This window comes from Pteropus vampyrus, unplaced genomic scaffold (assembly GCF_000151845.1).
Source record: "Pteropus vampyrus isolate Shadow unplaced genomic scaffold, Pvam_2.0 Scaffold46, whole genome shotgun sequence".
Classification (NCBI taxonomy): domain Eukaryota; kingdom Metazoa; phylum Chordata; class Mammalia; order Chiroptera; family Pteropodidae; genus Pteropus; species Pteropus vampyrus.
Genome location: NW_011888827.1, coordinates 395,448 through 422,604, shown reverse-complemented (window position 1 = coordinate 422,604; position 27,157 = coordinate 395,448). Strand labels below are relative to the sequence as shown.

At 46.9% G+C, this 27,157-nt stretch overlaps 1 protein-coding gene and 1 long non-coding RNA gene across 5 annotated transcripts in view; both read right to left on the bottom strand.

Annotated features, from left to right (window-relative positions):
- The window catches only part of FGFR2 (fibroblast growth factor receptor 2), a 101,214-nt gene that overhangs the window by 37,871 nt on the left and 36,186 nt on the right, over window positions 1–27,157 (bottom strand). For all 4 annotated transcript variants that reach the window (XM_023530083.1, XM_023530082.1, XM_023530085.1 and 1 more), the window contains 2 exons: window positions 25,484–25,653; window positions 14,922–15,045 (listed from right to left, as the gene is read on the bottom strand). In XM_023530083.1, the coding sequence (XP_023385851.1) occupies window positions 14,922–15,045; window positions 25,484–25,653 (294 nt within the window). The remainder of the gene's footprint in view (window positions 1–14,921; window positions 15,046–25,483; window positions 25,654–27,157) is intronic.
- LOC111739032 lies at window positions 12–7,281 on the bottom strand. Its single transcript, XR_002780066.1, has 2 exons — window positions 3,400–7,281; window positions 12–2,376 (listed from the first exon to the last, which is right to left on the bottom strand). It is a non-coding gene; the product is annotated as an uncharacterized LOC111739032 (long non-coding RNA).

The window sequence follows — 27,157 nt, the reverse complement described above, 5'->3', positions numbered from 1 at the left end:
CTGGTGGAGAGAAAGATAGAAAGGGGCAGTGGGATGGGAAGCGGGGAGAGAGAGATAAATAAGTTGTGTCGTCCAGAAGGCTGTTTGCAAACTCTAGCCAAAAAGGCCTCAAGTCTGCTGGCTGACTTCTTTGAAATAACACGCCGCCCAATGGAGAGCAGAAACGACTTCAAAGCAGACTGTCGGTGCACGACCCTCATAAAAAGGATACTGATTTAGAAAACTGGGAACAAAACTTATCGTATCTCAAGTTATTGGTCGTCCATGGCCACCTAATGAACAAGGGAAAAGATTTTATTTAGACAAACTAAAAGACCAACTGCAGGGAGATGGGCACCTCTTCACTTAATTCCATTTGGAGTGATATTGAAATTCGCCTTGACCATAAGCTCCACATCATAGGCTAGTGACAAGACCAACTTTATGGTCACCCTGAATACCAAATGACTCCTACACACAGTGCTCCCAATACATTTCTTAGATGCTCTGAAAAGACTTGTATTCCTTGTTTTTAAAAGAAAATAAACTAAAAGCTTAAAAGACCAAAGTTCTAAACGGATTGAATGAACAATGGTTTTTTCTCTTTACCGTGAAATTCACTCCATTCATTCGTTTTTAATCCGCCCATTTATTTCCTTGATAAATATTAAGTGCTACTGTGTGCCAAATGCTCGATGCACAAGTAAACGTCCCTTGGCTTGTTCAGACTGACGCTGAAAGAAGCATAGAGAGACTCCAGTTCCCAAATCCTGGTGACATTTCAGACGGCCTTAAAGGAGGCCCTACACCAGGCAGGCTACCAATGACTTCCCACTGCCATTTGCCTTGCCTCTCTCTCTAGGGAAAAAGCTCTCGACAAAAGATACCTCCTCTTGTCTCGTGCCTGAAAGGTTCCTCTCCAGTTTAGAGGTGGTCTCTGCAGAAATCTTGAAGGGGCAACCACATCAAGGTGTGTAAGTAACTACACGCAAGGGTCCTCAAGGATCAAGTGACAGAGTAGCCTGCTGTGTGATCTTGTCCACATGGCACTATAAGTACAAGCTAACTGGGACCTTCCTACGTGGCAGCTTGGTCAAGAGCCACACACATCCAATCATCCTTCCATTCACGAATTATCACTGCATCCCCACAGACCTGCACGTACCAGACCGTCCTCCCTGTCACCCTCCCCACACAGTGGGTGCCACCGCCTTTAACCTCCAGCTTAAAAAATGGCCAAGGGAAATGAGGATGTCCCAAACAGCCCACACACAGATGACGCCTCCGCACGGCACCTCGGTATCCCCATGCACTGGGCTGGGACTGCCAAATTAGAATGATAGATATCTAAGCCTTTCTATACGTGAGCCTTTCAGATTAAAATATCATTTAGTGGAATTTGCTGGACAAGAGCCAGCCCATGTGCAAATTGATTTTACTGCACAAGCCTGTTGGTCTTTAAAAACTTAAAAAAAAAAAAAAAAAAGATAAGAAAAAGTGCTAGTGGTTACTCTCAGCCCATTTCATTCCAGAATCTCCCATCACGTCACAGACACCTACATTTTTACATTAAAAAGATAAGGATTCCAGAGCCCCCCAAGAAGTCATTCATTTGCCCCAATATATTACCCAGATAGGCTGAGCAAAGGACGCCGAAGTCGAGACTTCTGGTTTCTGTGGGCAGAAAAATCTCAAAGCTGGGGACCCTTCAAGTATCATCGAGAAACCCTCACGCTTTGGCTGACCTCCTGGTCAGACCTGGCAGCCAGCTGGATGCCACAGGGACCTGCTGACAGCTGGCAGGGATGGTCCGGGCTAGACCCATCCACGTGAGAACACAGTTAAGTCCCCACACACTCTCCCGCTCCCAAGAGACTTAACAGTGCCAGGGAAGCTGTCCTCTGGGCTGGATACGGACAGCCACGCTCACTAAATACGCCTCTTTGTACCTATCAAACCTTGAGGTGGTTTATTCCATTCCATAGAAAAGTGAATTTTTGGTATCAATTCATCCCCTGGCTCGGTTTGCCAGTTTTGCACGCCTGTGTTTGTATGCTCGAAGATAAATATTTACAGTGGGCCTAAATATTTATTCTTAGAAACAAAGGTACTATAAAATCTTAAATGTCACAAGCCAGATCAACTGAATTTCAAACCACGTTCTCTTTCTTAAACATACTTGTTTCTAATAAATCTTTCCACAAGCAAACATTGTGCACATAATACCAAATCACGATGTCCCTCAAACAATGGGCACTTTCAGACGGCCTCCAACGGGGAGTTTAGACACTGGGCAACCCTGGCAGGGCCCACTGCAGAGCTTCAGTCTTGTTTTAGTTGTGGTCAGTGCGCTGCTGGAGCTCCAGTTAGTTATTGAGTAATTCCATTGCTATCAGACTATTAAAAAAACAACAACAAAAAAAAACCACCTTCGCAATGGTTTAACGTTATTGCATTTGCAAATTACAGCCCACCAAATGTCACCTGCTTGCAGTCTTGAATTCATCCTTTCAAATTTTCTCACCTTATACAAAATAACCTCTTAACCACCCCATTCCCCCTCGGCCTTTTCTCACTTTTGGTACAGAAACTGTAGGCGGATCACTCCGTAATCGAAACCTTACACCATCTTCCAAAACTTATTACAGCTGCCTTCAGTATAAAATGAAACCTTAGAGAATGTTATTTAAAATGTTTTTAAAAAGTCAGTAGGCCTCATGTTTCGTTTCTCCACATCAGGCTTTGATTTCCTTCGCAACCTTATTCTCTGCCCTAAAACGAGTCGGCAAACGAGGCCTGAAACATCTTGGAAAAGGTCCCGGATGCCAGCATCTGCAAAGCACGGCACTCCGCTTCTCGAATCCTTCAGTGATCACTCTTCCTTGGTGTCCATCAGACCCCCAAGAACAGTGATCAGTTGTAGGAGATGACAGTGCCTGAGCTCCTGTGCTGACTTCTGAAAACCTGGGGTGAAAGCAGGGTGCAGCCGGCGGCTGGGGGAGTGGGCCGTGTGGCAGGTCCTGCAGAGACGGGAAGAGCAGGCGGCCCCCGAGGCGGGGCCCAGGGGGAACGGGGCAGTGATGGTGGGCACGAAGACCCCGCGACAGCTCACGTGCTCTCCGAGAACCTCACTGGGCCCTGGGCAGACTGAACGCCTCAGGTTTGCAACACTTCGGGCAGCAAACTAATATAAAAAGAATCAGTCGGAGAATTATCTCCGGATGAGAATGAAGCCCAGAGTTCGCTCATCTCTTGTTCTCCTACGCGATGACAGAAATCACATCTTCTCCACCAGAAAGGATGTAGCTTTAGGCAAGATTCTCTTACAGCATGTTGAACTCTCTGATATTATACAAAACAGATTTTTCTTTTTAAAGGAGATCAATATATGGGAAACAGCAAAGCTGATGAGCATCTCACCTGTGTCTTCACTGCAATTTTAAAAGTACACATTCTGCGTTCGGCAGGCCGCAGATGTACAGTGTGCATGGGCCTGAAGGGGCTGGGAACCTTTAAAATCAGCATTCGAAGGTCCCTGTGTGAATTCCAAATTAAGACAGAATGGGAAGCCGCCCAAAGGGTGCGGTTGCTGCCGACGGGACAGTTGGCTGCACTGCTGGAATGAGGTTCCACCAAATAAATGCATAGTAAACACAGACTGAAGTGCTGTAAAAAATATTCTCTCCCCGGCGTTCTCGCTCCCACTCCTTCTTGTCAAGTGCTCCAAGTGAGTCTATTTCACCGAAGCAGAAGGCCCAGCTGCCCAGAGTCTGACTATCGAGACCGACTTTCTCCCCAAAGCTGGAAGCCACACAGGACGGCGGGAAGAAAACAGTCTGCTTCATTCCAAGAAGTTAATTGTAGAGAGAGAGAATACCTGAGTGACAAACAATAACTCTTTCTTAATTGACCACTGAAACTTTATCGCATGCCAGTCCTCCTCTGGACGTAATGATATGTTTGCTCATAAGAGATGTACAACTTCTGCAAAGGCCATAAAAAATGTCCGCAGAGCAGAGGCTTCACGTCTGCCGGCTCAGTAACTACACGGCCCCAGGATCTGAAGGAGAACCAGGTTCTTAACTGACCTCTATAAATTACTCAAGCCCAGAGTGGCCGCTCGCCCAGCACACACGGGTCTTCCATGTATTCCTCCCCAAAAAGTTAACCAGTGCTTGCCGCAAAGCACCATTTCAAAGCTGCTCTCTCTGGCAGCAAAACACCAAGAGACTCAAATCACACCGAGTGGCCAGTACTGACCTGGTAACAGCCAGTCTCCCCTCTCGAGCACCCCATTCATGTAAGGAGCACAGAGAACTCTGCCTGCCCTGTCTTTAAATTAAAATCAAATTTTAATTACCCGTCCTCTAAAATGGCAGTTTCTTAGCAATTCCAAGGGGCTGAATAGAGAGAGAACACTGTGATTTGGAGGATAAGTGAGAATGACCGAGAATTCTTTTTTTTTTAAAGCCCAGCCCAGCTTTTTTTCTCGAGAGTAGGCGGTGGTTTGCTTTTGTTGCACTAAAACCAGTTAGCATGAGGCATGGTTATTAGGGGCAGGCCGATCAAAGCCCTCTGAAGTTCGAGGAGCCCAATAACCTGCTAAAGACCTCACGCTAATTACAATTAGTAGAATGAGTTCGCTGCCTTGTCAAGACTCTGCCTGATGCACTCAAACCAGATGGGCTCGATGTAGCTGGGCTCTGAGTTTTGCTTTGCCTGAGCTTTCTCCAGCCTCGTAGAGATTGGCACCAAAGGAGGTCAGGACTAAAACTCATCAGTAGAAAAAGATACGGTTAGGAAGGAGAGAGAGAGGGAGCATACCCTTTCAGAAAGGGTCAAAGTGCCCATCATCGATATTTTGGCTTGTCGTCTTCTAGAAGAGACAAACGGACTGGGATGCTGGGCCCCTGGATTTATTTATTTATTTATTTTTTTTTTTAAGGAAAAGGCACATTTTTGTAGACGGTGACTAGTCTGCTACTCGTTCGCCGTCCTAGGCTTAGCCTTATTTTCCTCCTGCCCGGACATACGATTCTGGAAAGTCTCGTGGAACTGAGCTGGGAACCCAGCTTCTCCCAAAACATATCTGTTTCTCGGCAGAGAGAGCACAGTCTGCGGAACGAGCTTGTTTGGGGCGAGCCAAAGTGCCTCCCCGCCAGCGCTGAAGTCCCTCAGTGACTTACGGAGGCTGCGCCATGTGAAATGCTAGAAGCCAAACACGACTAACTCCTTTGTGCTTGCTCGATGAGGTGGAGAAGCAGAGTGAAGGGCCAGCCGAGGCTGGGCGGCCTAGGAAGACCAAGACAGGTGGAAGCAAAGTGCCTTCCCTAATTAATGTCACAGACTATTACTTGGCTGGGGGTTGAGTGGCTTCTACTGGCTGGGTGTCAATTTAGGTCTCCTTGGGCAAATTACAGGAACAGGGCTGTGTGCTATTTACACCCCAAATGGTGGTGATACCCTGAGCTCTGCGCCTTCAAAAAGTTAAACCGGAACTGAAGACTCTTTGGTGACCACAAAGTTATGCCAAATTTAGGTTTGAAAAAGCCTCTCCTTTTGTGAAAAAGTGACGTGGCTTTGGGATGATGCAAAGTTCATCTGGGATGGACAGTGGTAATGGTCACGCAACCACGTGACTGATGGTAGTTAATGCCACTGAATAGCACATTCAAAAATAGCTAAAATGCTACATTTTGTAGTATGTATATTTTTTATGTAGTATGTATAAAAAAAGGGAACCATGGCAAAGGTGACAATATCACAGAGTAAACAAGATGTATAACTAGGATCAGGGAAACTCTGCCTTCCCAATTAGTTAAGTATATTTATCTTGTCCAAGTTTAGTAAATGAGAGCTTTTCTCTCTCCTGACACAAAGGCTCTGCACAAGGTCCCTCCCTACACTGTGCTTGGCTTTCACTGATGTAAAACTCAGACGTCAGTCTCCCCCCGGCCCCGCCCCCAGGAGATGGGGTAAACACAGCTGAGGGCAGTCATGCTGGGGAGCTCCATCACAGGGCTCAGCACCCTGCCACTTGCCACAGGGGGCGCGACATCTTTCAGGAATGCAAGATTATCAGCTGGTGTCTGCATAAATGAGTTTCCTTCATGGGAGAATATACTGGAAAGGTTAAAAAAAAAAAACAGTCCAGGAATTAAACATACCCTCTTGTTACAAAGGCTGAACTCTAAATGAGAGTATCTTTTCTCAAACGATTTGCAAAAAGGCTAAAAACCAAACTACTGGGGAGTCCCTAAAGACGGCAGCCTCAGAAAGCAGCTCTTTAGGCTGAAAATGTTTTGCTGACATCTACGAAAAATAGGACTTGGTTAGTCCCCCCCTAGAAATTTATCCTATAAATATATTCACCTAGATGCCCAATAAATAGATGTGTACGAAGCTTGTCACTGTAGCCTCTTTGTAACTGGAAAATGAAAGCTGTACAACAGAGGAATGATTACATTACACTATATCCAGGACAGACCGGCACAGGGGCCACTCACAAGAATGAAGTAGATGGAGATGTAGAGACGTGGAAAGATGGCCACGGTAAAAACGCTGACAGGTTTCATCAACTTTCACCGTTAAAAAGCCTTACTTCTGGGGGAAGTCTAGAAAAATCTATCACGCTAACCTCGCAGATGCTTTATTTTGCTCCTGGGGTGGTTCAAGCAGAAGCAAAAGCATTCAGCCCATCTGAGCAAACAACAACAACAAAAATGCCTCCCTGTGGTTCCAACCACATGAGAAGCTGTAACAATAAAAGCTCATTTGTTTTCTCAGAGGCAAACTCAGACGCTGCAAATAAGTGATTCTAGATATTCCCAGCTATAAGCATCATCTAAAGAGAAGATTCAAAATAGTCAGCCACCTCACAAAAGGCTCCAATCTGAAATCTACTTCTCTTCTCGCTGTGCAGGTTGACAAAATGCCACAAGCCAGCCTGCAGCCAAGCTCACGCCCTACTGAACATTCAGTGATGGTTTCATACAGAGTGGTTTTCTTTCTTTTGACCAAAATGTACCATTTAAAGGACTAAATCCTTCATCTTTCGGTCTCAGGCCAGAATATATACTGAACCCAATAAATGAGGACTTTTCCAGATAAAGGAAAACTTCCAGAATAATATCGAATGCCTGTCTCTCAAAGGACACTTTCATCCTGCTATGATGGGGATCGTGTCTGGGGCCTGATCTGACCTGTTGATTTGAGCCCTTGTTGGGGATGGCTGGAATTCCTACAGGCCTTGTTTGAGAGAATCCTATTGGAGGGGAGGGGAGGAGAGGGGAGGGGAAGGGAGGGGAGGGGAGAGGAGGGGAGTGTAGGTGTATCGGGTTCCAGGCATCTTCTCGCTGTGGTAGCTCGGGGTCTTGTACTGTGACATGAGAACTCCGAGAGGGCGAAGCTCCTGTCTGATTCAACTAACTGTCACATACGTCATCGTCTAGGCCAAGTACAGGCTGCTCCATAGATAGAGGATTAATTATTACAATACAATAAACAGAGATAATTCCCACTACAGGGCTCTGCTGTTTTCTCCCCTCATCTCTCTCTTCTCGGGAGAAACGGAAAAATGTCTGCATAGCAACACCAAGACCCCTCCTGCCTGTGTCTTGCCCACCTCCCACCTGCATCTGTCCTCACTACAGGGAAAGACAACCGTGACTCTAGAGGCCACCTTTCCGACTCACGTGCCCTCTAAGTTGGCGCTGTATCCCTATGACACATTAGGACATTTCTGCCCCGCCTTCTCCCTGACTGCGAAATTAAACCAGACATAAAGGCTGTGACTACCACAGTGGGTGTTCTAAGGCGGGGAGGAGGGAGACTCCATCGAAGTGCTCTGGTGGATGAATCATTCCGAAAGGGAAGACGATGACGGTATTCGTACACTCACATCTTCACAGGAGTAGGCATAATACATCCCACATGGGGTCTTTCGCTTTACAAAGGTGACCGTTAAACAAAGTTGTAGAAATGAGTTTAGAGAGAGACGCTGAAGAATTCTCGCTTTGGAATTTGCAATATGTTAAGAACCACAAAATTCCAAACCTAAGTAACTCATTAAACTGTTTTTCTATTAATTCCATCCAGCACATACTGATAGAAAGCTCGCTGAGTTGTGGCTCGTTACGGGGCACTGCGACCGCCATCATGCATTTCCATCTTCACACCAAGCTTCCTTGCCCGTGCTCTGACAGCAGCAGCTTTCTGTCCCCTGTCCCCTACATTATCTCCAGGTACGGCGAAGTGACCCTCTATGTACAAAATGCTCTAAGACATTAATTTGCCTGTGACACTTCTGCATCCTCTTTGCCCACACCATAGACTCAATGTCAAAGATCAGACAGGAGGTCAACTATTAGCCCTCTGCCCAGCCACCTCAGCCAGGCCCCCTGCCAGAACCTAAAGCAATCAATAAGGCTTCATTCCTCAGCTATGGGGCAGAGGGCAATTGATGGCTTGCAAAGAACAGGGCCAAAGTGCTGATCCTGCAAAGTTCTAACATGCCCCATCCACGCTGGCGTGTGCCTGCTCCAACCTGGGAGCTGGCACCCACGGACGCCACCTGCTCTCAGCCTCTGGCCGGTATCAGTCCCCCAAGAGAGCATGTACTTCTGGTCAGTACATGTGGAGTGATGCAGCTGCCCAATGACCAGCTTCTGCCCCTCTGGAATCCCTGTGGTGAACAGGTATGAAAAGCCACTCTGTAGCAACCGAAAGCTCATTAAACAGTAGCCACCAAAGGAAGTTTTGAAATCTGTGGAAGAAAAGAGAGGACCGGCCCCCTCCTTTGACCAGGGCTGGGCTGAGCGAATGCGTCTCAGCCTAGAGACACAGCCTAGAGGTGGTCTGGGACCAGCTAATGACAGCAGCAACAACCACGAGGTATTACTGTTTCCTCATCCTCCAGAATGTGCTATGACGAAAATGGATCACCGCCCCCATTTTACAGATGAGAGACCTGAGTCTCGGAGTTTCCATGATTAGCAAGACCACAGAGCTGGCAAAGGAGGAAGCCAGAATTTGAACCATTCTCCCACGTGACCCCCGCCAGAGCCTCCGGCGCTGCTCATACAAGGAGTGGAGGCCCTGGAGGGCAGAGGAGGGGGCGGTAGTTTGGAAGAAAAGGGAGAGGTAGGTGCTGGAGCCACTAACACAGCAACGAGACCTTGCTCCCACGCGGCCAGCTCCAGGTCCACGGTTCCACGTTGGCCAAACAAGCCCGTTGACAAAGGCTTTCGCTGTGACCCATGACTCGGCATGGCACCTCAGCCTGTGTTCAGCGGAGGGGCTTTCTGCCTCCCTCCAGCTAGATTTCACAATCCTGGAGCTGGCACGCAGAACCAGTACTAGGAGAAACACCAGTTCTTAAACTTAGAGCAAGAAACGGAAAGGAGCTATTCGACAGCGAGATTGTGAAGATGGAAAATCAAACGAGGCCCGGCCAGGAAGCCCCTAGGTCAAGACGCTTCACGGTCAGAACCCCAAGGGGCTCTGTGCAGCTGAGGCCTGGTGAGAACAAGGGAAATGTGTGAGCATAGCAACTTAGATTGTGAGTCAGGTGTTCAATGTGTTAAAGTCTCTGGATACACGGCAGTGCGTGGTGTAACGCTACCTACCAGTCACCGCCCCCACCCCTAATCACACAGAGAAACCAAAGCTTTGTCCAGAAGCCGCTGTGTGACAGAAACCAGCACAGAGAGGGGTCTTCTGTAAGGGGAAGTGAGCAAGAATGACCCCAATTTTGACAGCTTCAGTAATAAACCAACTGACTACTTGATTAAGGCCATCTTCTTCATTTACTTAAACACGACTTTGTTCCAAAGTCCAAAATTCACCCTGGAGGGACTCTAACGTGCCTCTGTCCCTTTCCTTCTGTTCCGGGACCACATAGGAGACTGTCTCCCCAGGATGGAGGCTGCCCCAAGCAGTAAGCAAAATTCATGCAATTTCTCCTTCTCCCACTGGGGACAGGCGGCCAAAAGCTCAGTGCCAGGTGTCAACCCCGCAGTCAGACTTATCAGTTAGCGACTGGCATGAAAGGCTTCATTCCTCCCGACACACACCTGGGGGAGAGTCAGCAGGACGAATTCCTTCATGCTTTCGAGCTGCGTCCTGTCATGTCTGGGGCCCGGTTACAGCAGATCGATGTCAAGGACTAGTCGACAGCACCAATCCGGTCTGCGCCGAGCAAGTCGGGGCTGGTAAGGAGGCCTGAGCCATCTCCACACAGCCCGAGGGATGCTTGGCCCCTAACAGGCTCCCGACCATCCCCCACGACACTGTCTGCCACTTACAGCTCTTGTCCCAGGGGAGGACAAATTCCTGGAAAGTCACGTTGATAGAGGAGTAGGCACAGCTGTCTTGGCAAATCCGGAGGCACCATTTCCACCTCCACTGCACTCTGCCCCCTGAAATATCCAATGCCAGGTAAAAAGGTCCAAGGTTCTCCAGGAATGCAGAACTGGACACCCCCGAGAGCAAAAGTTTGTAATTCAAAGCCGAAGATTTCTGTATACATAAGAAGGAGCAACCAGTCTTTCAAATACTTCTCTCTCTCCCACATCTCTTTCTCACATTCTTGTTTTGCAACGAAGAGTTGAACATGGGGTGGGGGTAACGGCAGACCCTTTTAGAGCCTTGCTGCAGCAGCCATGCCGGTCCATACCCGTCATCCGAACGCGGAGACATCAACCTGGGGCGCAGAGCGTGAATCTAGGATTTGGGAAAACCCGGATGAAGGCCCCAGCTCTGGAGTTCCTCTAAGTCCTTAGCGAATCACTTCCATCCCCACCCCCATCCCTGAACCTGGACCTGGATGTCCTCGGCTGTAAACGGGGTGAGAGGTAGAGATGGAGGCCAACTCCATGACCTTGGGGCCCTCAAAGTCTTTGATCCTTTTCTGCAGGTCCGGCGACCGAGTCAATACCAGGACAGCCTTGACGGTGGCATTAACCAAAGGCAGTAACCTTGGCAGGACACGTGGACGGCAGCTACTGGCCACTTCCGCTGGTCCCCACGTGACATTTGGCTTGTTTAATAAACTTCGGATTGAGTCTAAGAAAAGGTATTGGAGATGCCTTCTAACTCTCAGAAGCACCCAGGTTTGAAAGGAAGGACACCAGCTTTCTTTCTGGTCACCTAGGTGCCAAATGGGTGTTTTCATCATTAACCCAAGTGATTACTCGTAACCCTGGCAGTGGGTTGAACTGTGGCCCCCCAAACAAATAAGCCTATATCCTAACCTAAGAAAGTGACTGTAATTAAGTTGAGAACCCCAAGATCTGTTCATTCTAAATTTAGGGGGTGCCCCAAGTCCAATGACAAGTATCCTTATAAGGGAAAAACGGAGGCGGATTTGAGGCGTATGCAAGGAGGAAGGCCAGAGGCAGACAGAAGCAGAGACCAGAGTGATGCGTCTACAAGCCAAGGGCTGAGGACAGCCAGCAGAAGCTGGGAGAGAGGCGTCAAACGGATTCTCCTCAGAGTCTCCGGCAGGGGCCAACCCTGCTTCCACCTCGACTTCAGACTCCTGGCTTCCAGAACGGAGACAGAAAACATTTCCGTCGTTTGCAGCCATCCGGCTCGTGGTCATTCGTCACAGCAGCCCCAAGCGCCGTGACTCGCTCATCGTAGGAATGAGTACGTATCGTCGTTCCAGTTTTACTGACGAGGAAACAGGGACTCAGAGAAGCCAGTAACTGTCCCAGTTCGCACAGTGACCCGGCGTGTGGGCTGACAAACCTGCCTGCTCTTTCCACGATGCCAGGCGCCCTTTTTCTAGCACAAGTGAGTTTCAACTCCTTCCTTTTCAGAAGTAAAAATCGTGAAGCCACAGTTAATTGACTTATCCTAAGTTGCAGCTGCTCCATCCAGCGCTTCGGCCTCATTCACTGAGGAACTGGGGCCAAAACTTGCCACCTCCCGGGGCCAGCTCTCAGGGGCGGGGCGGGGGGAGGGGACGCGTGTTATTACCCCCACAATTACCGAAACGTGGAGCTGCACGCTAATTTCCCCTCGCAGGTGAATGACTGAAAAGCGATGGTGTCGATTTTAATGAGGATCGAGCAAGGCCCCTTTAAGGGCCGCCGTCCACGAAAGCACGTCCCTCGCCCACAACAGTGGCGTTCGATTCCAGAACACAAGAATGTCACTGAAATGACCCAGTGCCGACGTTCCCATGCTTGCGGGAATGCCTGCCCAGGCAGGGCTTTTGGATGAAAAGCGCTCGCCTATGTGGCTGCTTCGTAATATCTGAACCACAGATCTACGTATCGTAGCAACAAAGCTAACACCTGGGAGAAGGTGAACGAGGACAGGGCTTCGCGCTCGCCGGCGCACTCTCTGATGTTCCGTGATGGAGCCGGGAAGCCGGGATCACGAGGTGATAGGTTAAACTTGAACTTGTGGGCCACTAGCAATTCATTGTTCGAGCCTGAATCCCTTTGGTTGCCACTCGCTGAGATGTTCGGAATGATTGTCTGCCAGCCCTGTCAGTCAGTCTACATGGGACTCTTTAGCTGACTCAATTCTTATTTTATTAGTGCTGCTCAAAGCAATTACTAGGGTTTTGAGCAAAGATGAGAGTATTTCACACCTCCATCTTTCCTGAAAATGTCTTATACTCCACTGACTTCTGGCTTCTATTTATAAAGAAGGTCCAAGACTTGGAAAATTATTAGGGCTGAGCTTTAACGGATATTCCCAACCAGTATTGTGTCATTATTGGCCCACGCTTAGCTGGGCGAGCTCCCAAATTTGTGACATAATCAGGCCTTTCTCTGCATTACTCCATACACTCTACGCTCCCTCTACATTACACCAGTGAATCATATGCTCTTTTCAACAAGACCGACTGCCAGGGGGATTAACATTAGACAGCAGAATTCCATTATTCAGCAGCCCAACTCAAACCCGAGCCTAAACTCTAAGGGATTTCAGGGCTTCGCAGAGAGGCGCTGCCAGACAGCTCAAAGGGGAGGTGGGGTGAGGGGCTTTTGAATGTTTTACATAACAACTCAACCTCAAACCTGCCATGAGCAAGAGCCCCTGGCCACAGTGGCCAAGATGTGTCTTCTGACCCCTGGAATCGCCCCAACCAACCTTAATGGACGACTGGTGGACCTATGCGAAGCCACGTTCCCCCCACACTGCTATAAGCCCAGATACTTTATTCCCACAATAAATGACTTATATTCAGAATTAGGTATTTAGAACTTTTGGCCTCCAATTTCTTCTTTCCTTAAATAGAAACGCTTTCATGTCAAATTCGGGATACACGAGGCCCGAAGCGAAGTCCAAGTCGCGTGCGCTTTGATCAATGGATTTATACCACACTGATGCCAAAATAAATGTTAACCATTTTCTTCTCATATTTGAGAGCGACTTTGCTTCGTGTTCGTTTTGTAAAATATCTGTACATAGTAATTCCCACTAAGAAACATTCCATAAATACCTGTAAGAAAAGAAGACTCTAAAACTCAGTCTTTTATGAACATCCGTAGGACCTACATTATACAAAAACCCATCAAATTTCACCTGAAAACTTCTAAATAACAAAAACAAAATGTTACAAATACTTTTTTATTCCACTGAATATGTACACACAAATGGAAATAAAGACTACATCATGCTTTCTCAGGCAGAGTTTCTTATGGATGTAATTTACTTCCACTTGGTAGAAAATCAAAATGGGTTTCTGTTTAATTTTCAGTTAACCTAAAAAACTTCAATTAAACAAATCTATGTAATCTGGTTAATCAAGCTCTTGGAAAGTTTTTTTAATGGTTCTTTGAGCAATTCAAATACCTTGGGGTCTCTCTCTTCAAAGGGTTTATATTTTATTGAAGGAGAAGAAATGTCCACATGTGAGCTCATAATACCAGGGACACACGCATCAGAAGTAATGGAGGAAAGCCTTGTTTATAGACTCCCAGTGGGTAGGCACAAGTTTGCAGAAATACAAAGGGTCACATTAGGGCAAAATGAATCAAGGTGCGCTTTGAGTTGAGACCTTCGGAGGAGTCAGGGAGTCACAGGTAGAGAAGGGCCGACTGGGTAACCCACAGCAAGGACTCAAAGACAGGTGGCCATATTAAGAGTCCGAATAGATGACAACACAGAGAAAAAACGGCTTCTACAAAAAAAAGGTCTTAGTCCAGCATCCCTGTTACAATGAGACATGTCCTCTGTGGAGTTCCCATATGTTATCAATCCTCCAACAAGATGGAGAAACACCGTTTCTTTATCAGTTACGACGAAACCCATCATAATAGGCAAGGCAGGAAGAAATGTGTGTTTCTAAGAAAATAAGCTATGCGGTCTTGAGATAATTAAAATAGCATTTTGATTAAAAGGTACTTATAAGACCATATACACGGCTCCCTTTTCAAAGGAATAGCTTCTGGGGACAGACATCGAACTTGCAGTGTCTAGTGACTTTCTTCTGGTGGAAGTGGAGAACCCCTTGGCATTGACCTCTCTACTCTAAGGATCGGTCATCATAATACCTTTCCCTTTACGCTTCAGCCAGCATCACACGGTTATTCTTTTTTAGATAATGCTGCCTCTCTTTTAAAAACAAAGGTCTCCTGTAGCATTATCTGTACCCTTGCCCTGTACACACTAACATTTTTTCAGAGTAATCTCAGCTTCCAGAATGTCAGCACATTTCACACCACGTCCATTTTATACAAGACGACACTTGAGCACCAAGAGGATCACACAGAACACATAAAACCTGGCTTATCAGGAAACAGAACATTGTCGAATGACAGAGGAATCCTTCTCGAATGACAGCCTGTATTTGGAAAGCACGAAAACGAACCAACTCTCCTTAAACCACGGGGAGAAATAAGACTCACTTTCACGACTTCAAATGAGTCCAGCTACAGCAGGCTGATGGACAGCTGCCACTCTGGGAGAAGCAAACTCACCAACGACATCCAGGTGGTATGTGTGATTGATGGAGCCGTATTCGTTCTCTACCACGCAGGTATAATTTCCTTTGTCGGATGGGACCACACTTTCCATAATAAGGCTCCAATGCTGGTTTCGTACCTGAAAAGATGAAAGTGGAGGTGGTTACTTCACAGTCATAGCACGGACTACCAGGTACATTGCTTTCTTGATTTAAAAAGGAGCTGTGTGAGACAAGGTAGGTAGAAAAGAGAAGAATCAGCTGAATTCTAAATTTTCCTCGTAGTAAGTACTCAGAATGATGACAGAAACAACTTGTTATCACGGTGAATGTCTAGCCAATAGATACTGCCATGTTCAGATACCCAAGAGTATGTGGAGTGAGTCTCTTACTGTCATAGGTCTGAGGGTTCATCCAAGAGCGGCCAAGTGGCCAGGGAACCTGAACCCTGGCACAGTATCGGTGCTCAGGGAAGGTGAGCCATCAGGCTGCTCATCCAGTGGGAACCCTCGGACCCTCGTCCCCCAAGGAACAATCCAGGGCCAACACTCGTGAGCACTTACTGTATGCCAGGCACTGCTCTGAGCATCCGTTCCTACCTCGGCTAAGCTACTTTTCCCAAGGAGCCCACAAGGCAGGTGCTGATACTGTTGTAGAAGCCTTCAAGTTTAAAAGCCTCTCCTTTCTCTCTCCATGGCCCTCAGAGGCTGGCTGGAAGTCTCGAGAAGTTTCAGCTGGGGACGTAGGTACACTCTTCCCACCTCTGGTGGCAGCTGAATAGATTCTGCACGTTTCTGAGAGAGATGCTCAGAACTCCAAATATGGCCTTTGGGTGACCAGCCATGTGCTTACCAACTCCTTGAGACTTTCCAAAAGTAAGCGGCACGTGTAAATATAAGTTATTATGAGTCCCGCCCACATTCTGTCAACATGCAAACAGGCCAGGCTCTAATGTTCCCACCTTGCTTTTAAAATATTTTAATTCTCAAATTGTCAAGCAAGCATGACTTTTCCTTACCAGGACCAAATGCAGATTTCATCTTCTGCATTTGTGGTCAAGGCTTTAATATTGCTCTCTGAATCCAATCATTCTTTAGGGGTATTTTGGACAAGGCACTCTGGGAGAAATGGAAATAAAAAAACGAAGCCAGGGCCTACTAATTTTAACTATCGTTTCAGGAATTTCAACTGACCTTCTGAATGACCCACCCCCAAGCACTCCAAGGGTGTTCTGCCTTAATCACGTAAAAACCGATAATACCGGCAGAGCCTTTGCAAGCACACGAGTGAGTCAAGGAACTAAACTAGAGCAGAAAAGAGTCATCTTGTGAGTGCTCCACTATAAACACGGGAGGGCAGAGCAGCTGTCCACTTTGAAAAGCAGTGGCAGCAGAGGTAAGAGATTATAAGGGCACGCCCCAGCACAAAGCTTCATGTCGGGCGCTCAGTTCTACACGAGCCATTACAGCCAACCAGACTGACTGATGCCAGGTTCAAAAGCAAGATCACTTGCTCATCACTGACAGTCTCATGAAGGATCACAGGGGTGAGAGCTGGACTCTTCTTAACAAGAGGACAAGCAATGAATTAAGACTTGAGTTCTGGGCAGACGGTCACCGTGCTTCAGCTGCTGCCTGCCACTGACCCCCCTGTATAACCATGGAGGTTGCTTCGGAGTCTCGTGTCATGGAGCTGATGACAGACATTCATTCTGTCACAGGTGAAACGCCCAGAAGTAAAATGAATCTGAAGGCATCAGATCTACAATGGAGAAAGTCTACACTCCACATTGCAGAAGACTCACTCCCTGCCCGTGGCAGGGCCACAGACTTGTAGGAGAACCCAAAACAAGAGGTTAGGTCTCCTCTCAGGAGGGAGAAGAAGCGCCTTCTGTGCAGAATGTATAGAAGGAGCGTTCTGAAGGAGAAGATAGATGTGGGTGCCAATTTTTCTAATGCAATTAAAATTCTCTGAATCCTGGGTACTTCCCTGGAGCTGTACGCTCAGAGCACGAAGAGGCAGGTACCAGCTCCCTGATTTAACTCGAGGCAAGTGGGTCCGCGATGAGACCCTCCCTACCCCCACGCTCTCGAGGTGGGGGGTGCGAAATGGGACTTTCCTGGCTCCCGAGGAATCAGTCACGTGGAGGGTAACTTAGGGATGAAGCCACGGGTCTCTTAACGTCATCAAGCCCCGTAATCCAGCATTTAGCCCTGCTGTAAATATTCAGTTCTTTGAGCCCCTACTCAGATGTCATGCCCGTAAGCCCTTAATCATGGCTAGTGCCTGTCTCTGGACCCCATCCAAACTGTCAATGTCTTTCTTGTGCCTGGATCCAGATTGGACACACAGAGTATTCCAAATGGAGCTGAACCTGAAGTGACAGGGAAGGCACCGTCTGCCTGTGCCCACGACACTAACTAAATCTTGGCATATGCAGCTCAGCATACCACTGCCATTTTTAACCCTAGGGCCTATGGTCAGCCAAGTCCCTCGCTGCCACTGTGGCATTCCACGTTAGCTCCCTCTGCAGGGGCGCATGCTCCCAAAGAGCCACTTCCTGGAGATGCACTACAAATATCAGTAAGTCAACATTTATAAAATGCTTTCACAAGGAGAAACACATTTACCAAACAAGATGTTTCTGCCCTCCCAGAGACCTTGGGACTGAATCGATACCGCCCCATGCAGCGCTGTTAATATTTATTCTCTCGTATCAGGGCTCCAGCGTTTGATTCCTTGACATATCACCAAATTTTATGAGCTGTGGCATTTTTCAAATGGATGCCCTCAGAAGCCACCAATAGCGGGACGGTATGACACTTTCGTATCCTACCATGAACAGTGGTCACTCAATGACAAGCTAAGAGACTACAAACAGTAACTCCATAAAGGTAGGGAAGAAAGGCACAAAGATTTATTTGGGTGTTGATTTTTTTAAAAAACATTCTGTTTCCATACCACGATTTAGTGTAAACGAAAAGAAATCACCCTTCCAACAAAAATGCAAGATGTCCTCTTCAACATGTTTTTCTAAATTCCTCACTGTCACAGAAAAAGGGATGTAAAGACCCAATAAACATATGAAAAGACGTTTCACCTCATTAACGATCAGGGAAATGCCAATCAAAACAATAATGAGACACTGTTATTCACCAGCTGATTAACAAAAATTAGAAAGATAGATGTCACTGAGTATGTGCCGAGGGTGTTGGGAAAGAGAAACTCAAACAGAGAATGGGAACATAAAATAATTCCATAGTGACTGTTAAAATGAGCAAAACGTATTTTTTTCTTTTTGACCCAGTTAATTCCACTTCTAGAAATCAAGCCTACACAGAAAATAGCAGGATGAGTTCAAGGCGAGCGAACACGATTGTTGCCTCAAGCACTGTTTGTAACAGCAGAAAAACAGCAATCCATTGAGAGAGTCACTGATAATGTATAGTTTATCTTCTATAAACTGATGTATGTAATTCATTCCAACAGAATAGCATACAGTCATTAAAAAGAATGAGGTATTCCTATGTTCAGACCTGGCAAGGTATCATTAATAGTCACTGATAAATGACAAAAAGTAGGCTGAATACCAATATGAATATTCATGATGTCATTTTGTAAAAAAAAAAAAAAAAAAAAATACACACGCACGTGCAACTCTATAGATGCATACAGGCCTGAATCCATAAGCGTATCTGTATAAACATTGCTAAAATCCGAAAGAAAACGTACTAGATTGTTAGCTATATCTTTCCTATAACGAAGTGGTGGGATTATAAATGTTTACTTTTTCCTCATTTTCACTTTTCAAACTTAAACAGAAATCGCGCACACACACAACGAAAATGTGAAATAAACCAGCTCCCTGGGCCTCCCTTCGGTACCAGCTGATCTGCTACGGAACCACTGCACTTGTCACTGACTGACCGAACACGAGAGCCAGGAGGAGAGAGAGAGACCCTGCACCGACAGACACATGCACAATTCTCTCTTTTCATTCCTGCCCATGGCCAAATCTTTGTGGAATTCATCATTATTTTTCATCTGCCAAGAAACAGAATGCGAGCATGAGGCTTCAAAACTATGTTCACTGAAGACTTAAAAATAACATTTCAATACTGAAACAAAACAGAAAGAAGCTAATGGCCTAAATGCTCTTACTTGTAATACAAAAACTGGATTCCACAAACATTCCACACTCTGTCATCACAAAGGCAAAAGGTGGCCCAAACAGGTTTTTGTGGAATTCCTCTGTTACCTAAATCTTCCAAGGTGCATGTTAAACCCCTAGCTACCCTTCAGGTGACAACCGGGCATGCAGATTTCCTTTGTGACACCAAACACCTAGGTGAAAGGTGAAAAAGGTCAAAGACCTAGGCTATAACCTGGATGTTTGGTTTCTCCATTGCGAAAAAAAATCCAGACATTTCCAAATACCCAGGTGTTCAATGACCAGTGGAATCAACATGCAGAAGCTGGACGGAAAGTTTTACTCTGTGCCCAGTCGATGAATGCTACGTCCATGTGTGAATAAATACTGCCAAGACTTCCTTCCAACGGCACCACGGCCCAATTTACCCAGAAAGACCGCAATCCCTTTAACCCTGGCCTTCGTCAAGGTGCCGCACGGACTATGATTCAACAGAGACCAGCTGTCATTAGGATGCATAAAACCTTATTATCCCATGCCAGACCCCAACCTTCAGCAGGCTCTTGGCAGACTCCAAGCCATCCCCCTCATGGATGTGTGTGCACGAACTGAACTCACATGTGTCAAGGGCTGGGGCACTTACTGCTGCTCGTCACCACGCAGATGCAGAGGCGACACCTGTTTAATGCTTAAATGCCACATACTCTGCTTCTCCGGAGGTGCAGAGCGAACAGGGCTGGGCGAGATTCTCTAGGCAGTGGCAGAAATGCTTCCGTCCACCCAGTTAACAATGGATGGATCTCTCCAGAGGTAGGAAGTGAATTCGAAATGCAAGGCTGTTCTCCTAGATGCCTGTTCCCAGGTGCTCAGAAAGGGCCAGCAGGGCACCCATTGCCTTTTGAATTTAACTCTTCGAAAATCAAGACCTTCCTCAGAAAGCTTGTCACAGAATTACCGTATGACCCAGCAATCCCGCTCCTAGGTACAAATACAAAGGGACTGAAAGCGGGGACTCAAGACGGATGCTTGTGCATTGATGTTCACAGCTGCGTCATTCACCGCAGCCCGAAGGTGGAAACAACCCAAGTGTCCATCAGCAGATGAATAACACGTGGTCTATCCATAGGGTGGAAAATTATTCAGCCATAAAAAGGAACGGAGTTCTGATTCACACGACAACCTGGATGAACCCTGAACCTATTACGTGACATAAGCCAGATACAAGAGGACAAATATCCAATGATTCCACGTGAGAGACCTAGAACAGAGACAGAATTTACAGAGATAGAAAGTGGGTTAGTGGTTTTCAGGGCCTGGGGGAGGAAGAGTAGGGAGTTATTGCTTAATGGAGACAGTTTATGTTTGGGGTGATGAAAAAGTTTTAAAAATAAATGACAAATTTTATGCTATATATAGTCTACCATAATTAAAAATACCCTCAACTTTGCTCTCAACAGCATACATTGGGCCATCTGAAGCCATTACTGTCTGTGTTTCCCATTTATCCTAACAGTGTCCTCATAAAACACAGACCCACATTTGAAGAAAACAGTTTAATAAAAGCATGAATATGGAGCAAAACCACCTGAGTCCAAATGGCAGCTCCACCGCCTAGGAGTCATGTGACGCATCTCATCTCAAAAAGAGGCAAAATAACAGTGCCGCCTCTTTGGGCTGTGCAGGGGACTGAGGGCAACGTACACAGGAGGCACCTGACACAGTCAAGACACAGGTGAGCAGCCAATACACACTGGCTGATACCAACATACACCTGCTTCCTCATCACAGGCTGCTTGATCTGGGATTAAAGCTGAAATGTCTTGGCTGAGAAAAAGCCCAACAAAGTATAAAAATATGAATGAGGACATTAATAGTGATATTTCCAAATAAGCATACTTTGCGGTTAAGCATGACATTGAATCAAGTCTTTAAAATGACATAAGCAACCTAGCAAATGTAAATCTAATTAACCTACCCATCCAAAGCTGTTTGGTTATGATTATAAAAGAACAGTTTTTTATGTTGTCATTTCTTAAATCGAAAATATACTTGGAAACCAACAGTCCATATGCTATGACGCTTCGCTCTGCTGAGCGGCTCCATGGGAACCAGGATGCCTAGAGCTGTGGGCTCGTCAGCCAATTCCACAGAACGCTCCATCCTGTGATCTCTCCCGGTTCTTACGCAGTTAGCAAGTGGCATGAAAGATGGTTTTGGAGAACTCTTCCCCTGCATGCCTAAGTCATTACCTAGGAATGGGCTGGGAACTGAGGTAGTCCATTAATTATCCCAGTCATCTTCTTGCTTTTCTGCATTAAATCGTAATAACTGTTCGGAGCCCTGTGAAATATCTAGCTGTAAAGGTAACCTCTTCACAAGATCTGTGCTGTTGTTTAAGATGAGAAATGGTTGATGCTGCATTATAGCTATGCGACTAAATCAGTTTTTAGAGCTGGAAGGAACTGGACATTCAAGGTGATCTATCCAATTGGCTCATTTTAAGGTGACCTGACACACCCAGAGCATGAACAACTTGCCCACTGTCAAGCCCAGGCATCAGTACAATTAGGGAGATATAGTTATGCTTCAAGCTTTATCATTCTAAATAAATTAATACTATTCGACAAGCCTTTGCCCACATGCTAAGAAAAACAATAATTTGACTCTTAATCACCAAAGGATGGCTCAGCATGAGTTCTTTGATAAATAAGCCTGAACTGCAGAATCCCAAATAGCTCTATTGGTCATTTTAATTAAAATGAGCTTTCTGTCCCATTCCATAATTCTCTCTGATTTTGTTTCGGTTTTCTGTGTTCCCTCCTCCCTTCACTGGTCACATAAGCACGCCGCTTCAAAACAAGCTGAAACGCAATGAATGAAGGCCAAGGTGCCCGATGCATAAACAGGTAGAAAGGGCTAGACAGACTGCTGGGCCACAGGAGTACCGTTTACAGAATGAGATGTACGGAGAAAAAAAAATAATCAAAGAAATAACACGTTTGTTTGCAGAAACTCTCAGGTCTTGCTTTCTGGAAAAATACATCTTGGAAAACTTGACACCTGGCTTCTGTGTTAAAAAAGGGGGTCACAGTTGGGGAGGTGGTCATTTAGACGACAGGCCCTCTGCATGTCAATTAGGTCTCCCTCCTTTTGGGGGAGCGCTGAGGAGTAGAAACTATAGATTGTATAATATGGTTCTCTCAGGTCAAATGTGCACAAGAGTGGTTCTTTAAAAGTTTACGTAGGTAATAAAGAAGTATCAGAGGGAAAATGCACCACCAGTGACCAGGCCGAGGCCCTGGGAGGTGGCCCCGTGGGCTGGGAGCAGGGTGGCACCAGCCAGGGAGTGTGGGCCAGCACAGGAGGCCTGCAGGTGGGTGTCAGACCCTTTGACCTCCAGTGACCTCATAACCTGGGCACCTGCGGTGGGTCTTACACATCACTAGAGTGGCTTATACTCTGGGTAACTACAACTGCCCAGGAGAAGAGAGGTCTCTGTCTTGCCCTTTCAAGTTCTAGGGCTCGATGAAATTTCCAATAGTGTCCGGTACGTCCCCACACTGAATGTCTAACGCCACAACTGCTGTGGAAACCCCTTACTGCATCCAGGTTGACTACCTTTGCATTAGACAAGATGACTCCCCACCACCCAGGCCACTCAGGCCCTTGGCCACAGCCTCATCTCCACAGAAAAAGCCCAGCCGGGCGAGAAATACACCCTCGTCATTGCCAGCCAGCACGTCACGTCCCCAAAGTACAGTTCTCTCCCCTCTTGGCCCTCTTGTCTTAAGCAAAATATACTTTAGATGTGTGTCTCGTGCACTCAGATTCCATTTCTCTTTCATTCCTGAAACGGCTCAACCGTGAAACAACAAGAATACTGTGGTCATCTCTGCATCCACGAGGACAGGCTGACAGTATTCGTGACCGTTCCTCACAATGCTTTTAGAGCACAGGTGCCCTTCATTTAGCAGAATGGAGCCTTCAGTAATTAGAACTGAACTGCACCTGTTAAAAATCAAGCAGCATCTTCTCATTAGGCGCCCTTCGTCTTCCAGCTTATTCGCAATCACTAATTCAAATTTGCAAAATGCTCCCTACTCATAATCACGAGGCTGGTCCTATTTATTTTGAGACCAGGAGTTTCTGGAGGCTCATCGGCCCTTTGTACTTATTTCCAAGGCTGTCTTAAGGGAGGAAATTAGTTAACCACCAGGATTTTGACCATCATTCTCCTCCTTAAGATGTATTTAAATAAATCATAGGGGCTGCATCAGTTACCTGCTCGGAGAGCGTGTGGTGGTGAGGATTCTCTAGGGGCCACTGTTCCAGCACTTTAACTCCTCCTTGGTCTAGTCATTCTTTGGGGGTGGGGGGAGGGGAGGAGCCAACCTTCCACTCTCATTGCACTTGGTCTAAGGACTGAACTAAGAACAGAGAGACAAATCACGCTCCTGCTTCCACCGACGAGAAGCTGTGGACGGCAGCTGCCCTGTGCCAACCTCCCCGGCTTGAAAGCGCCCCGCCTTCCAGCAGATGTGCCTCACATCTGCTTCACGCATAAGCTACCTGACGCTGCTCTTAGAAAGTGACTCACAGGCTTTCCCCTACCATCCTCTGGGTTTCGGCTTCTAGATACTAATTTTTTAATATTTAAACAAAAGTCGAAAACTTTTTTCGGAAGAAAACAGTTCTTTCAAGATGAGCCGCTGTGTGTGGTGTTTCAGGAAAGGGCTCTAGGGCACCTGGGTGGAGAGAAGGCCCATTTAGGCACAACAGTGATGGGGCAGGGGCTGGCGTGCCACCTAAAGTGATGTCGCTTGAGTTAAACACAGGTGAGAGGCCCACCAAAGAAGTCCTTCTGGGCATCTCCCCCCTGCCACCAAGAAAGCTTCTCCCGCCTGGTTCGCGAGGACCTGAGGTCGGAGCTGAAGCAACGTCTCTCAACCCGCGCGGCACCTGCTCCATTTCTCAGGGGGCTTCTTGTCATCCCCATGTCTCCTAACAGTCATGCCCGTGGGTCACCTCCTCCCCTTGTGACCCGCTTCATAACAGAAAACAGCAAAAGCGGTGGGAGGCACTTCCAGGATTAGGTTACAAAAGGCTGTGGCTTCTGTCTTCCTCACTCTCTCACTGGCTCTCGTCTGCTCACGCTCAGGAAGCCAGCTGTCATATGGAGCGGCCCACGTGGCAAGGGAGCAGGGGTGGCTTCCAGCCACCGGCCAGTGAGCAACTGAGGCCCTCAGTCCAACAACCTGCAAGGAAGCCGATCGTGACAACCACCAGAGAGGTGAGTCTGGAGGCAAATCCTCCCCCCGCCCGATCTGATCCTGCAGATGAGAACCCCGCGCCTTTGCTGAAACCCCAGTTACAGTCATGACCACGGAAACTGAGATAATAAACATTGTTATTTAATGCTACCTTGTCTTAGAGTAATTTGTCACACAGCAATAGGTAACTAATAGGCCCGTTCAAGTTCCAAATGCACCAAAGAATTTCACGATGAGGTAGGTCCCCAAAGCCTTCCTCGTATCCTAAATCCTTTAAATTCTCCTTTTCCACACTAAACCACTGGGAGATTCCATCTCTCTCTCCGAGACGCCCTTCCTTCAAACTCAGCCCAGAATCCTTCCCTGATCCTTTATCCTTAGTCTCCCAAGGAACCAACATGCCCTCGCCCTGCTCATCTACGGGACAACACTCCTCTGATTTCTTTCACGTCACTGATCCGACCTCCGGCTTTTTTGTCTGCCTCCCGTGCTGGACGAGGAGCCCCTGTGAGCTGGACCTGTGCTTTGCTCAGAGCCTGGGATGGTGCCTGCCACAGAGGGTGCTCAGTCCGCATCTGCTGAATGTTAGAGCCAAGGCCTGGACGGGCACTGACAGGCGTCTTCGGGGAGATGGCTGTCAGTTCCAGCCGCCCATGAGTGGTGAGACTGCACTTCAGCACAGTCGGTAATGGGCTCCATAGAATCCTTGAAGATAAAGGTCAGAGAGGCCGTCTCTGACATCTCCACAGCATCCTCTCTCAGTACGAAGTGTTCCATACTCCAGTCTCTAGCCCACGTCCACCCGCTGCTCATACAACCCTTCTCAAATACAGCAACTGTACTTACGCCTCTCAAATTCGGCTCCAGTTCTGGTTTTACAGACTATAAAGCATATAGAAAACAGACTCTCAACTTTCGACCCCTTCTGTTATTGAACTCGCTTCATATAAAAAACAATGCAAATGGGGATTGTACTTTAAAATTATATGCAAGTCCGGAGTAACTCTTTTTTAAAATAGCAAACAGGGAAATGATCAGTTATCATAATTACTGATTTTTTTTTAATTCCTTCTAGTTCCTGCTAACTTCTGACGACTTACAAAAAGGAATCAATAAAAAACGTTAAGATACAGAATATTTCAAAAGCATTAATTCTACCTTGTAACCGCCGATGCGATGTTCCTGTTTAAATTCCTTTCCGTTTTTCAGCCACCTCATAGTGGGTGTTGGATTTCCCCCAGCTGGACAGCGAAACTTGACGGTGTTGGCTGCAGGCACGGCGTGCAGACGCTTTTCCATCTTTTCTGTGTTGGTCCAATACGGCGCTCCTGTTTTGGAAAACGACATTAGACTGTGGTTAGAGAGCTTCCTCTCCGTTATTAAACTCCTCACAGGTAAGTTCGTTTTATTTTGCATGTGAACAATCTGACGTTTTCAAAATCTCTGGGTAATATTTACATCACGAAAAACTATTCCAAAGTCTAATCCAGCTGGCCCAGCAGAAAGTCCCTGGAGATGAAGTGCTTGTTAGTTTATGTCTATTAACTGGGGGGAAAAAGTGTTTTGTGGCACCTTCCCTTTGTTCTTAGTGCCAGAATTTAAATTTATGTTGCGTTGTGTTTTAAAATGCCACTTCACACACACCGAGACAACACGTTCGTCAACAGCAGCTGAGTCGTCCCAAACTGTATCATTTTAGATCACCGCGCCTCTGAAACGATCACATCCACACGCTAGTAAGAACAAGCCACACTGACTTATCCATTGGAGCTTTACGTTAAAGGATAACCAATAGTATAATTTATCATCCCGGGAGGAGGCTTCGTTACCTTCCCGGCACTTTTTATGACAATCGACAAACCACATCGCTAAAAGTATTTTAATTTTTTAAATGGAAAAAGGTTTCTTCTCTCCAGTGGTGGTTGTAAATGCCGTATGCTACCATTCCCAAGCACCTAACTGAAGGCTACCAATAAAATGTTATGAAAAGTTGTGCCCTCTAAACGGCCCTCAAAGTCACAGGTACGAGTGATTTTTTAAACTCAAGAAAAGAGGTTTTCGAAGTTGCCACATGACGGACGTTTCATCCAAATCAGAGCCACCGCATCCATCTGGAAGACTGCCGTGAATTCTTCACGCCCGCTCGTAACGCTAATGACCGTTACTGAGTGAGCGCTCCTTATTTGACAAACACAGCCCTAAAAGCACTTACATGTTTAACTCATTAATCCTGACAACAATCCGACAAGAAAGGCACTATTATAACTCCTGGTTACAGGTGGGAAAACTGAGAAGTAACTGCCCAGCACAATGGAGCTAGGAAGAGAGGCATCCAGGACCGGAGCTGAGGCAGTTTGATGGCAGAGCCACTGTCTTTGCCCTGCTCTGGTCCACTGCTGGTAAGAGCCAGCTTCTCCAAGGGGCTGGCCTCCATGCCTTCAACCACTGGCGTGTGAGACGTGAGCCTGGTCAGCCAGCCTGGGCCGAAGGCACATGGCCTCCCATATGACTCCCGGAGCTTCCACTGAAATCTCGTACAGCACTTAATCTCAATCTCAATCTCTCTCTCGCTCTCTCACTCTCTGTCTCTCTCTCTCTCACACACACACGCCTGTCATAGCAAACAAGTAACCAAAAGCATCCATCAACGGGGCCTTGAGCATTCTAGAACACTGAACTTCTGGAAGACCCATCAGAACTGCTCGTTTCTGATGAGGGTTGGACTGAGCGACAGCATACATACCCCACAAACCAGAGGCAAAAGGGGCCTGGGCAGAGACTCGGTCTCCGATTAGGACTGAGATGTCTCGTCCCCCAGTCTGTGGATGGCAC